This window comes from Geotrypetes seraphini, chromosome 11 (assembly GCF_902459505.1).
Source record: "Geotrypetes seraphini chromosome 11, aGeoSer1.1, whole genome shotgun sequence".
NCBI lineage: Eukaryota > Metazoa > Chordata > Amphibia > Gymnophiona > Dermophiidae > Geotrypetes > Geotrypetes seraphini.
Genome location: NC_047094.1, coordinates 66712228 through 66726290, shown reverse-complemented (window position 1 = coordinate 66726290; position 14063 = coordinate 66712228). Strand labels below are relative to the sequence as shown.

At 42.9% G+C, this 14063-nt stretch overlaps 1 protein-coding gene across 1 annotated transcript in view; it reads left to right on the top strand.

Moving 5' to 3' along the window:
• LOC117368842 overlaps positions 1-14063 on the top strand; it is a 211742-nt gene that overhangs the window by 183390 nt on the left and 14289 nt on the right. Inside the window, 1 exon segment of the mRNA XM_033962586.1 lies at positions 4-98. Coding sequence (XP_033818477.1) covers positions 4-98 — 95 coding nt within the window.

The following is a 14063-nucleotide window of genomic DNA, read 5'->3' as shown; positions in this document are numbered from 1 at the left end:
CAGGTGTCAAAGAGAAAGAGAACAGAGTCCCCAAAGTGACCGTAATGCCTCCAGACTTGTATCAAAATATTACACTACAAAATCCAAGAGGAACTTATGTGAGTTATCACCAATATTTCCGTTCTGACACACAAACAGACAAGTGTATGTAACCTTCTTTGCATGAGGAGACCTGTGTTAAAGGTGTGTAAAATTCTTGCTGAAGGATTTCGCATAGCAAAATTAGGTGTTAGAAGGGAGTCTGAGTTACAGTGGCGTACCTAGGTTATGTGACACCCGGGGCCCATAATTTTTTGACACCCCCCCCCCCATGTAAAAAAATATTTTTCGTAATAAGCTAATAAAGGGCATGGAGGACCTCTCATATACTGACAGACTGAAAAAGCTAGGGCTTTTCTCCCTGGAAAAGCAGAGACTTAGAGGAGACATGATAGAAACCTTCAAGATCATGAAGGGCATAGAAAAAATAGACAGGGACAGATTTTTCAAATTAAAGGGATCAATAAGTACAAGGGGGCACTCAGAGAAATTGAAAGGGGAGAGGTTTAGAACAAACGCCAGGAAGTTCTTTTTCACACAGAGGGTGGTGGATACATGGAACGCGCTACCAGAGGATGTGATAAGCAGGAGCACGCTACAGGGGTTCAAAGAAGCTTTGGATAGGTACTTGGAAGACAAAGGGATTGAGGGGTACAGATAAGAGTAGAGGTAGATTATAGGGATGGGATTAGAGGTAAGTTACAAAATTAATCAGGGGCCACTGTTCAGGCACTAGGACTGATGGGCCGCCGCGGGAGCGGACCGCTGAGCAAGATGGACCTCTGGTCTGACTCAGCGGGGGCAACTTCTTATGTTCTAATAACCATGAAACTGAACAAATGGTCATAATAGAAATAGGCAGTGAAAATTTTCTTTTATTGAACCTCATATATGTAACCATTATTCCAAACATACCATAACATAACATAAATTATGTCTGAATTGTCATGACATCAGAAGTACATATGGAGTAGTTGCAGGTGATGCTTGGGACAGTTCTGATTGTGTTAGTTCAGTTTTATGTGTTTTTTGAATAGAAGGGTTTTTATTTCTTTTTTAAAGGTTTTGTAGTTTGTGGTCGAGGTTAATAGGTTGTAGAGTTGGGGGTCGAGTGTTGCAGCTCGAATGGCTAGGAGGTTGTCGAACTGTTTTTTTCTTTTGACGTTTTTGGTTGGAGGGTGTGTGAATGGTGCGTGAGTTCTCCTATGTCTGGTTGAGGTGGATTGAATTATTTAGCTGAAGAAATTAGTTACCCCCCCCCCATTCCACACACATTAATTCTCTTCCATTTTTGTTCCCATTATAAAAAACACTGATAAGTTTTCAGAAAAAAAATACATTAAAATAAGAAGTGAAAACAAAGGCCCCTACAGATGAGAACATAACATAAGAATAGCCTAACTGGGTCAGACCAATGGTCCATCATGCCCAGTAACCCATTCTCATGGAAGCCAATACAGGTCACTAGTACCTGGTCAAAACCCAAAGAGTAGCAACATTCCATGCTACCGATCCAGGGCAAACAGATGTTTCCCCCATGTCTTAATAACAGACTATGGACTTTTCCTCCAGGAATTTGTCCAAACCTTTCTTAAAACCAGCTATGCTATCTGCTTTTACCATAACTTTTGGCCACTTCATTTTTAAGCTGAAATCTTTCTTTCCAAACAGAGACTTTGCTAGATGTCAAATACAGCACAAGGTAACTTCACACGGACTTAGCTGTGCAGGAAATGTGAATCTCCTCATACACCCACCATATAGTGCAAAAATGTGCAAAAGTCTGTTTTTTTCTTTCGATTACTACATAGACTAATGCCACACAAGCAGCACTGTTACAAACATATTCTGTAGGTCAGTGCTAAGGTTAACAGAGTTTCCTTCCTTGGACCAGAAGGAGATACTGACAAACCACTGGAAGAGATCCCAAAACAACTACCCAGGAACAACACCCAAAGTCCCACTCAGTGTGTGAACCAGTTGAGTGGAGTGGACTAACTGGGGGGTGGAAATGGGCCCGGAGTTTGCTCAGCAGAATTTCCCAGATCACCTCTTCCTCTCAACACATTGACACACTGCCACCACCACCACTAGGAACACCTCACTGGGTAGGCCAACAATGCTATAAACTTTATAAAACACATTATTATATTTTCTTATAAAGCACATATTTTAACTGAATTCTCTGACATCCTCAGCCTTTCCATTCACAAAAATAGAAGGAAGAAAAGTTCCCATTTCCTGCTGTCTCATGTCCCCGGCCTATACAATATTTTTCTTCTGCAGAGTGCAGACCCTTCAAAAATCTGACCAAATCCTCATTTCACTTGCATTATAAAGTACTGAGGATGCCATCTCTCCCCAATCCCAGGTCCTAAAGCCTAAGACAGTAGCGCAAACTAGTGCTGCCAGATTCAGGAAAAAAAATTTCGATTCGATTCAGCCTATTGAATTGGTTTATCGATTCAATTTTCCTGCCCAATTGGGTATTTTTTACAAAAAAATCCTGGTGGGTTTATTTTATAGCTTTTTCACCCCCCCCCCCCCCCCCCCTTTGGCTTCTCCTAACCACACTGGTGCTGTGGTGTAAATAAAATAAAGAAACAAAAAGGACTTTTCCTCTCTCTGTTAAATCCTAGCTCACGTTTGCGGTCTAACACCAGCTCTGGCAGGATACACATTTCAAATCTGACATATTGTAATCACAAAACAGAAAATAAAATTAGTTTTTCTACCTTTTTGTTGTCTGGTTATTTTTCAAATCTTGTTGGTCCAAGGCTCTGGTTGTCTTCTGATAACTTGCTTGCCAGGGTCTCCTTCTTTCTTCTTTCTCCGTGCTAACCATCCATCTGCCATCTCTGTCCTCCCCTTCCGTTTCCCTTCCCTCCCCCAGATGTCTGGCATCTTTCCTTTTTTTGTCTCCCTCCACAGATTCACCTTTTCTTAACTACCCTTTCATCCAGCAGCTCTCCCTCCTTCCCCACCACCCCAGGGTCTACCATCTCTCCCTTTCTTTTCCCAACTACCCTACTAACCAGTATCTCTATCCCCCCCTCCACACCATCCCTTGTGTCCAACTTCTCTCCCTTTCTGTTCCTTCCCTCCCTAAAACCCATGTCCATCATCTCTCTCTCTCTCCTCTATTTTCAGACCCATTATTTCTTCCCACCCAAAGTCCGGCATATGCACGTCTCTTTGAACCCCTCCCCCTTCCCTCCGTGTACTTCTACACCAGGGCACCCCTCCCCTGAAGGCCTGTCCCCCCCCCTTAAAGGTCTGCATCCCACCCCTGAAGGCCTGTCCCACCCTTGAAGGCCTGCCTGCCTTCTTCCCTTGAAGGCCTGCCCCCCTTGAAGGCCTGCACCCCCACTGAAGGCCTGCACCCCCCCAAAGGCCTGCCCCCCTGAAGGCCTGCACCCCCCCGAAGGCCTGCACCCCCCTGAAGGCCTGCACCCCCCTCGAAGGCCTGTCCCCCCTTGAAGGCCTGCCTGCCTGTCCCCCCCTTGAAGGCCTGTGCCCTCCCTTGAAGACCTGTGTCCTCCCTTGAAGGCCTGTCCCCCCCGAAGGCCTGCCCCCCCCGACGGCCTGTCACCCCCCCGAAGGTCTGCCTATCCCCCTTGAAGGCCTGTCCCCCCCGAAGGCCTGCACCCCCCCGAAGGCTTGTCCCCCCTTTGAAGGCTTGCTTGCCTGTTCTCCATGAAGGCCTGTCCCCCTGAAGGCCTGTCTCCCCCCCTCCACAAGGTCTGCCTGCCCGCCCCACCCTGAAGGCCTGCTGCCCCCCCCACTACCTTGAAGGACCGCTCGGCCCCACCACCACCATCACCACCACCACGAAGCACTACTCATTCCCCCAGCCTCCCCACTTCATTTCCCTGGGGAAACAGCCTGCAACAAGATCGCGTGAGCCAGCGATCTTTGCTTGCTTCAGCTGTTTCCTCCGCCGTGGTCCCGCCCCTCCTCTGACGTCAGAAGAGGGGCGGGACCGTGGCGGAGGAAACAGCCGAAGCAGGCAAAGATCGCTGGCATCGCGATCTTGCTGCAGGCTGTTTCCAGACGCGACTCCCGGCGCAGGGGGGGGGGAACCGGACCGGGAGCACCCCCTCAGGGCTTGGCACCCGTGGCGGACCGCCCCCCACGCCCCCCCCCCTTGGTACGCCACTGCTGAGTTAAACAGGGAAATTACAACACCAAGTGCTATGGTACTATTCTTTCAACAAAGAGAAGTTTAGGAATTGAACTGTTACACTCACATTCATACCATTTTAAGGTATAAACAGAAGTCAACGAGTGAAGAAAGTATATATTTAGAGTATGACTACCTACCCATGGCTGTTGCTCTTCTATGGCACCAATACCCTTAGTCTGGTTTTGGGCAAGGAACATCAGTGGGTGAGCTGGTAAAATGATGCTGGCAATGAGCCATTGGGCTGTTTTAAAGCTCACTGCTGGCCCCACTCCAAGCTTTCACTCTCTCCATAACAACTATTGGCACCCTTCCAATCTTACCCGTGGCCCATTTCCAAGCAGGGCTGGCTGCATAGAGTCGAGTTCACCCACCTGCTCTCTCCTACATCTGGACTGTGGAGGCCCTTCAGCCATGCAACCAGCTTGACCATGTGGCAGAGCGGCCTTGGGAGCTAAACCTTTTAAAAATTGACCACCTGTATCATAATGCATCATTTCTTAAGTGGCTTTTTAACTTCGCACATTGAAAGTTTTGCTCAGGGCAAACTTTTTTTTAACATGTATTTCATTGCATAGGATCCTTAATGAGTCACTTTTAAGATCACATCATTAGTCAAAATTTAATTTATTTTATTTAGTTAAGTATTTGGATTAATTAACAGCTTTTGTGAAGAGATTCACCCATGGCAATTGAGAAATGATAAGAGTATTTAGAATTTAATGATACTCTGATTACATATGTAAAGATACTAAGAAAAGCTGACAAAGTTACAGTGTGTGGTTACTTGATTGCTCATATGTTGGTTACGAAGGTTAAAAGAAATGCAATTTCTCAACTCAAGAAAGACATCAGACTGGATTAGCTCATATGAGTTTCACCACATTTAAGGAACTGAGGATCAACTGAATAGTTTGTTTGATGAAGCAAAATGAGATAATTTTCTGTGACTAAAGAGACTAACATGAATTTGGGGGGTAATATTATAAAGCTTACATGGAAGGTACATGCATGTTTGGGGAATCATTATCAATTGGTTTATGGGTTATGGTTTCATTTTATTTAATAAGCCGCCCTTCCTTCGGCAATAACAGAGCAGTTTACAAAATTACAATTAAAATAGAATGGAACTCCATTGACAAAGGATAGTGCAGTATGAAAAGGAGAAAATATCTGTCTAACTATATACTGTATATACATTCACATATACACATAAAATATTTTAAAACATTTAGAAATAATTTTGTAGACAGTCTTACTAATAAACCCTTCTGACACCAGAATCATCTAATTTAATCCCCCCCTCCCCCCTTTTACAAAACCGCAAAAGTGGTTTTTAGCGCAGGCTGGTGCACTGAATGCTCTGAACCGCTCCCGATGCTCATATCAGGAGCAGTGCGGAGCATTCAGCGTGTTAAAAAAACACTATCACAGTTGTGTAAAAGTGAGGTTAATGAAAAAAGCTTTCTCAAAAAGGAATGTCTTCAAATTTCAGATAAGCGGGTTCAAGACGCATTATCCCCCCTCTTTTACACAGGTGCGCTATGCCTTTTAGCGCACGACAAATATTATCACGCTAAATGCTAATGCGTGCATGTTATCCTATGGGCGTGTTAGCGGTTAGCGCATGCTGCATCGGGGGAAATTCATAAAGAAAAAGAGCTACCGCTTCACACATTATCTTTCAGTTTGAAGACAGTTTGTGAAGCGGTAGCTCTTTTCCTTTATGAATTTCCCCTGATGCAGCAACTACGCGAAACAGGGCCTTGTTGGGAATTTTGAGTTTAAACTACTTCTCACAACACTGGGAGAATATGATTCTACAACTGCTGTGAAGATAAGTGTTGGTTTCCTATACCTATACCATTATGTTTTTGAAAATGGATTGATGAATTTGAAATACAGTAAAACCTTGGATTGCAAGTAATTTGGTTTGCAAGTGTTTTGCAAGACAAGCAAAACATTTGATTAAATTTTAACTTGATATACGAGCAAGGTCTTGCAACACAAGCACATACAGTATACACACATCACAACTGAGCCAATGCTTCTTCTCTCTCTGAGACTTCAAGAGTGTAGTGACTATTCTAAACAAGCAAAGACTTGCAAAACGAGTACATGCAGAATACACGCGTCACATCATCACAACTGAGCCGATGGTTCTTCTCTCTCTGACGCTGTAGAGTAGCGACTGTTCTAAATGAGCAAGGTCTTGCAATACAAGTATGTATAATATTTAATATTAAAGGTTTTGAGTTCTGGAATGAATCATCTGAGTTTCCATTATTTCTTATGGGGAAATTTACTTTGCTGATACGAGTGCTTTGGATTACAAGCATGCTTCTGGAACGAATTATGCTCGCAAACCAAGGTTTTACTGTATTTAAATGGAGTTTTTGTAGACCAAGGATGTTTTTTCCTATGATAGCTTTTCAGTGATCATAGAGTTTTTCCAAGTGTCAAGTATCATTGGAGGAAACTGAGGTCTTTTCTCCGTATTCTATAGGGAACCATATCTAATTAGTCCCTGGTTTTGGTTAAATAGATGAATATCATTTTGGTGGTGCAATTTAACAAGTAGATATTCAGCTTGTATTTATTTATTTTTGCCTTTGTTTATTATGTCATGCTTGCCAATTTTACTACATAATCCCACTATTATGCAATCAGCACTGGCTTCCAATAGCTTTTTGAATTCATTTCAAGGTATTCTTACTGACCCAAAGAGCTTTATGCACTGGGGTTCACACATCTAATATAAACATGTTTGTTATTGATCCTGAAAACTACGGGGTACGTATCCTTGTAACCTGTTCTGGGCTCCTGGGAAGGACGGGCTCTAAAACTAAATACATGTATATACCTAACTGGGTGCTAAGTAGACATACATGTGCCCACTGCCCTATCATCCAGTGATTCATTTTCCTTTATCCAGAAAAACAGGTGTAACTTTTATATAAGATATCTATTGCATGCTTTGTACCAAGAGCTTGCTATCCATCCTGTTAGCTTCAGCAAATTCCCCATTTTAAAAAAACTGATCTTCTTGTATCTGGGCAAGTTTTCCTCTCTTCTGGAGATGGCATGGGCCCCCAGGAGTGGGAAGGTCTCTGGATTTTCCTGTGTTCCTTGCATTGCTGTAGCTCATGAGCCAGATACCAGTAGTACAACTTTGCTGAAATGATGAAGGAGCCATCTGAGCAGCTTAAGACCACGATTCCTTAGAGCAGGGGTAGGGAACTCCGGTCCTCGAGAGCCGTATTCCAGTTGGGTTTTCAGGATTTCCTCAATGAATATGCATGAGATCTATTTGCATGCACTGCTTTCAATGCATATTCATTGGGGAAATCCTGAAATCCCGACTGGAATACAGCTCTCAAGGACCGGAGTTCCCTACCCCTGCCTTAGAGTCTGAGTATTCTTCTCTTCCTTTGTTCTTACCAGTACCACAACATCTTGTCTAATGCAGTGTTCAGTTAAGCATATACAATGGTGCTGATTTTCAAAAGAGAAAAACATCTGAAAATAGGCATAAAGTGGCAGGACATTTTTCTCACAAAAAATGTCTAAGTTTCAATTTTTGAAACTCTGATTCGAGAAGATTTTCTCTGCAGTATGTCCAAATTTCAAGGGGGCATGTTTTGGTTGGGACTTTCTACCTTAATGGAACAAAACCACAACGTCTGGGGTAAAAATTTAGTTTTGTCTTGACCTGTTTTAAGTATGATTATGTTACAAAAAGGTGCTCTAAATCACCAAATGGCCACTGGAGAAATTAAAGCATGACCCATCCCCTTAATCCCCCAGTAGTCACTGGCCTCCTCCCACCATCCCCCACCCCCAGTGGGTGGGACTTTCTGCCTTAAAACAGTCTACAAAAGATCCTTGGAACAAGGTATTAATAAATTTGGAATATAGGAGATATGAAACAGCATACAAATATGTGTGCCAAATAATTAAATTCCTCACAACATATCTCCTCTTTTATTTTAAAAAACACTGAAAACCAACCATTAATTGATCTAGACAGGTCTAGAAAAAACTAAATTTTTACCCCAGATGTTGTGGTTTTGTTCCATTAAGTATGATTACGTTACAAAAAGGTGCTCTAAATCACCAAACGACCCATCCCCTTAATCCCCCAGTAGTCACTGACCTCCGCCTACCCCACCCCATGAGATGTGACAGTGACAGAACATACCATTACATTACATTACATTGGTGTCTTCTATCCTGCCAATTCCTTTCAGTTCTACGTGATTTACAACAAGAGTTAATATATGTAGTATGCATCGGGATCTGTGGAGGGTTGATCAGGTTTAGTTAGATCATTTGATGAATTTCTTGAATAGAAAGGTTTTAAGTTCTTTCCTGAATGTTTTGTAGTTGGGCGTTATAGTCAGCAGATTGGTGAGATTGGTCTAGTTTCACTGCTCTGGTGGCTAATAGTCTGTCGTATATTTTTTTGTTTTGTATACCTTTGATTGGGGGGGTGGGTAAAGTGTGCATTTGTTCTCCTTGGATGTGTTTTTTCTGTTTAAGTGGTTGCTCAGATAGCTTGGTCCGTTTCCATTTAGGGCTTTGAATAGGGTGCAGGAGAATGTGTTTTGTGTGCGTGATTGTACTGGGAGCCAGTGTGAATCTCAGAAGGTGGTGATAATGTGATCATATTTTTTCAGTGAGTAAATCAGTCTAAAAGCTGTATTTTGGACTGTTTGTAATTGTTTTAGCATGGTGGTTGGGCATGATAGGTATATGATGTTACAGTAGTCCAGGAGTTCTAGGATTAGCGCTTGTACCAAGAGTTTAAATTGTTCGCTGTTGAAGTATTTTCGGATTTGCCTTAGGTTGCGCATGGTTGCAAATGCCTTCTGGATTGTTTTGCTGATTTGAAGTTGCATGGTGCAGGGTATAGATAGAGGGCTACAAAACAGGAAATTAAACGATTAGGGAATAAAAGATTTAGGTATAAGAGTACTTACAGGTCATGGACCTGGGGAGCCGCTGCGGGCGGACTGCTGGGCACAATGGACCTCTGGTCTGACCCAGCAGAGGCAATTCTTATGTTCTTATGTTATGTTCTTATTATTTCCAGCAGTTTTAGGTTGGGTTGTATGGGGTATGTGATGGAATCTATTTCTAGGTTTGTTATGTTTTGTTTTTTTCTAGAAGTAAGAAATTGGTTTTGTCTTGATTCAGTTTTAATTTCTGGTCTCTCATCTGTGCATTTTTGCATAGGATGTTTTTATGTTTGAAAATGGTACCTAAAGAAAGATGCACCGAGCACAAAAACGTCTATTTTCTATCAGCCCTCAAAGCTAAGATTCTTTCTGGAAGGAAACTGTATAACTAATTAATTGTTTGATTATTTCAGGAATTAAAGTCGTGCAGTATAATTTTGACACTGTTTCTAGTGCAGTGTGTAGTTTGTTTGTTGTGTTGGGGTTGGATTGATCAAAAAGCAGGAGGATGGAGATGTCATCTGCATAGCTGTATGAAGTTATGCCTATTTCATCTAAGCATGAGCCAAGTGTGGTTATGTAAAGGTTGAAGAGTGTTGGAGATAGTGGGGAGCCTTGGGGGACTCTGCAGGGGTTGTTCCTGGATTCTGACTGTTCCTTTTTTACTTTAACACTGTGTTTTCTTGAGTGGAGGAATCCTTCAAACCAATTGTACACTCTGCCTGTGATTCCTATTGCCTCCAGTGTTTGTAACAGGATGTTGTGATCTACTAGGTCAAATGCCGCTGTGAAATCGAGTTGTATGAGTAGCATTTTTTTGCCTTTACTTAGGTGTTGTTTGGCTGTGTCTAAGAGGGAGACTAGTAATGTTTCTGTGCTGTAGTTGCCTCTGAAGCCTGATTGTGAGGGGTGGAGTATGTTGTGGTGTTCTAAGTATTCGGTGAGAAGTTTTGCTACAAGGCCTTCCTTGACGTAAAGCGGTATGGAGGCTATAGGTCTATAATTGGATGGCTGATCTGTAGCTCCCTTTGGGTCTTTCAGGATAGGGGTTATGATAATTTTGGATAGGTCTGATGGAAATTGGCCCTCTGTTAGCATGTAACTGATCCACTGCATGAGGTGGGTGTGGAATTTAGTGCTGGCTGCTTTTAACAGATATGGGGGGCAGTGGTTGAGGTCACAGGCTGCATGATTGTATTTGTTGTACAGTCTTTCTAGGTCAGGCCATTGTAAGTTTGGAAAGACTGACCAGTTTCTGTCTGCTGCGTAGGCCTCTTTTTCTATGGGTGGTAGTGAGATTTTGTCGAGATAGCTTAGAGTCCTGGGGAAAGTGTTTCTGGCTGCTTTAGATTTTGATATTGAAGAATTCAGCCAGTTGGTTTGCTGTGGAGGGAGGGCAGTATTGGTGGCTAGGTAGGGTTTGGTGTCTATGAGTTCCATTAGTAGTCTGAAAAGGTTTTTGGTATCTTGGATTTCTGTGCCTATTTGACAGGTGTAGTATGATTTTCTTTTAGCTTTTGTTTGTATTGTTTGTTCAGTATTCTCCAGGTTGTTTTTGTGTGTTCTTGGTTGTCTTTACTCCATTCTCTTTTAAGACGTCTGCATTGTCATCTGAGTTGTAGTAGTTCGTTGTCAAACCATTTGTCTGAGCGTTTGCAGATTCTGGATTTTATTTGTGGTTGTGTCATGTCTTCAAGGATTGCTGTGCTTAGAGTGCACCAGTGGTTTAGGAAATTCTTGGGGTTGCCATCGTGGATCATGGTGTCTACTTTGTTCCAGAATTTAAGTAGGTCGATCTTTTTGTGTGTTTCGTATGTTAAGCTTTGGTTATTTTGTTTGGTTTTGCCCTATGTCCAGTTGATTTTGAAGGTGTATCTGTAGTGGTCTTACCAGAGGGTGCAAGACCAAGTTCCGTTTGTGGTGTGTATTTCTTGTGTTGTGGATGTTTGGGACATGAAGGCAGCTATGTCGAGTTGGTGGCCCTTTTCATGTGTGGTTTATGGGTCCAGGATTCTGTAGGAAAGTGTTTTGAGGGATGTGAGGAGGTTTTCTGTTTTACTGGAAGATTTGTCTTCTAGGTGCAGGTTAAGATCTCCCAGGATTAGGTTGTATGTTGATGTGAGGGAGTTTCTGAGAATAAATTCTTCAAATTCTGATTTTGCTATGTTCCATTTTCCTGGTGTTATATAGCAAAGTAGGCATGTTAAGGTTCCTTTGAGTATGGGGCTCAATAGTTGGCATGCGAGAAGATTCATGTGTGGGGTAGAGGCTTTGTCCTGTAGGGCTATATGTAGAGTGTTTTTGGCTAGGATGGCTCGTCCTCCCCCTCGTTTTTTGTCTCTGCAAACTATTTGTATTTTGTAGCCTTGTGGACACACTTCTGTTATTCTGGAGTCGGCGTCTGAGGTTAGCCATGTTTCTGTGAGGAAGAGGCATTCTAGTTTTTCTGTTTCTATCCAGTCCCTTATAATCTCAGTTTTTGGGCCTAGGGATCTGATGTTCATGTATGCGCATTTTATTGATGTAAATTCTGTTTTAGTTTTACTTGAAGTTTTCGGGTAGATGAGGTTGTTTGCTTGGGGGGGGTGGGTTTGTTCCTGGGATGGTTTTGGGAGGCGTTTGTAGGTCTTCTCCCCCTGGTCTGGGGGATACTGTGGTGTTTGCAGGAGGAGCAGTCAACCACACTTATATGGTATCTCCCTGCTGTGTGGTGGTTCCTATTACTTGTTACTAAAACTGGAATTGGAAAGTTATAGTTCCTTTTGCTTTCCGGTTTGTTAGGATCAAGAGTAACAGGATGATGACTATTTGTTTCTGTTTTGTTATCTTCATTTTGTGGAGTTGAGAGGTGTGGGCTAGTTGGTCTGTATGTGAGGAAGTTTGGAGTGAGTTGTATTTCTTTTGGAGTTTTCTTTTTTTGTGTGTGTGGTATGGGTAGGATTATTTTTTTTTCGGGGGGGACTGCAGCGGCGTCGGGCGGAGGAGGGAGGGACAAGATGGAGGGAACCTTCCTCCTTCCTCTGCCTTGTTGTTCTGCAGTTTCCTTCAGAAATCTCAGGGGTATTATTGATTAGGATACAATGGAAGCCAGAAAAATGCTTAGATCCAAAAATATAGACTGACCTCTCATTCAGCCAGGTAACCCAAACATGGATTGTGGCCAAAAAATTATAAGTCACTCAGAGATGTGAAACTCTACAAGGAGGGAACGCTCCCCCCTGAAGATGAACCAGAGTTTACCTTCCAGTCATTGCAACTGTTTCAATGCTGGTCACGCTCCATGTTGGATTCCAGAGTGAATAAATAAATAAATAAAGGTTACAATCTTGCAATCTTCTGTGTGAATATACTTTCTTGCTATTTTCTTATTTCTTATTTCACAAACATCAAGAGCTGTAAGGGTTTTGAAACTTAGCTCAGCTTGGCTTTTAACAAGTGGAGGGGTCTCTACGTGGCCCCGTTTTGATTCCTTCCTCAGGAGACCCCAAACATAACTTGCAGTGGTAATCAGTAGTTCAAAACTTATATGCTTTTAAACTCCGTGATGAAACTATATCGCCAGAGAGACGCTGCAGTTGAAAAAATTTTTGTGTACACTGACAGCGTCTCTCCAGCGATATAGTTTCATCACGGAGTTTAAAAGCACATAAGTTTTGAACTACTGATTACCACTGCAAGTTATGTTTGGGGTCTCCTGAGGAAGGAATCGAAACAGGGCCGCGTAGAGACCACTCCACTTGTTAAAAGCCAAGCTGAGCTAAGTTTCAAAACCCTTACAGCTCTTGATGTTTGTGAAATAAGAAATAAGAAAATAGCAAGAAAGTATATTCACACAGAAGATGGCAAGATTGTAACCTTTATTTATTTATTCACTCTGGAATCCAACATGGAGCGTGACCAGCATTGAAACAGTTGCAATGACTGGAAGGTAAACTCTGGTTCATCTTCAGGGGGGAGCGTTCCCTCCTTGTAGAGTTTCACGTCTCTGAGTGACTTATAATTTGTTGGCCACAATCCATGTTTGGGTTACCTGTCTGAATGAGAGGTCAGTCTATATTTTTGGATTGTTGTTCTGCAGGGCAGTGCTGGGCTCTGGACCACACGGTGGCTCTCTGTGCCCCTTAACAGAGCTGAGAGAGGGCTGAAGAGAGCCTGAGTTAAAAGTGGGTGGGACTTCCTGCCGAAGAAGCAGACAGGAAGCAGGATCCAGTACAGTGAGGGGAGACGATGTGGCCTTCCTTCCTCTTCACTGTGCTGTGTTCTGAAATACGCGGTGGCCCTCTGAGACCCTTAATGGAGCTGAGAGAGGGTTGAAGAGAGCCCGAGTTAAAAGTGGGTGGGGCTTCCTGCCGAAGAAGCAGGATCGGTGCAGTGAGGGGAGACGAGGCTCTATGACAACTCTAAAACAGCTTTAGATATGATGGCCATTTCTATTAAAGCAGTAAGCAGGCCCTAAGAGTAGACAACTGGTCAGTGCAGTTAACTGTAAAGAAGGAAACCAGTGGTAGAAAGTGTGAGCCTTCCAAAAACCACTAACTACCTGCTGAACCTACATATAGTAATCTGATGGCAGATAAAGACCTAAATGGTCCATCCAGTCTGCCCAACCGTACACTCTATAAATTTATAATTTAATTTAAATGGTCCTTTTTCTTAGACATTTCTGGGCCAGGTACCCAGAGCCCTGCTTAGGTTCTATCTACTGGAGTCTCTGTCAAAGCTCACTCCAGTCCATCTAAACCATCCCAGCCATCGAAGCCCTCCCCAGTCCATCCTCAACTGAATGTCCATATACGGGACACAGACCATACAAATCTGCCCAGTACTGGCCTTAGTTCCTTCAATATGCTGTATACCCATTATTTTCTGATTAGAGATCC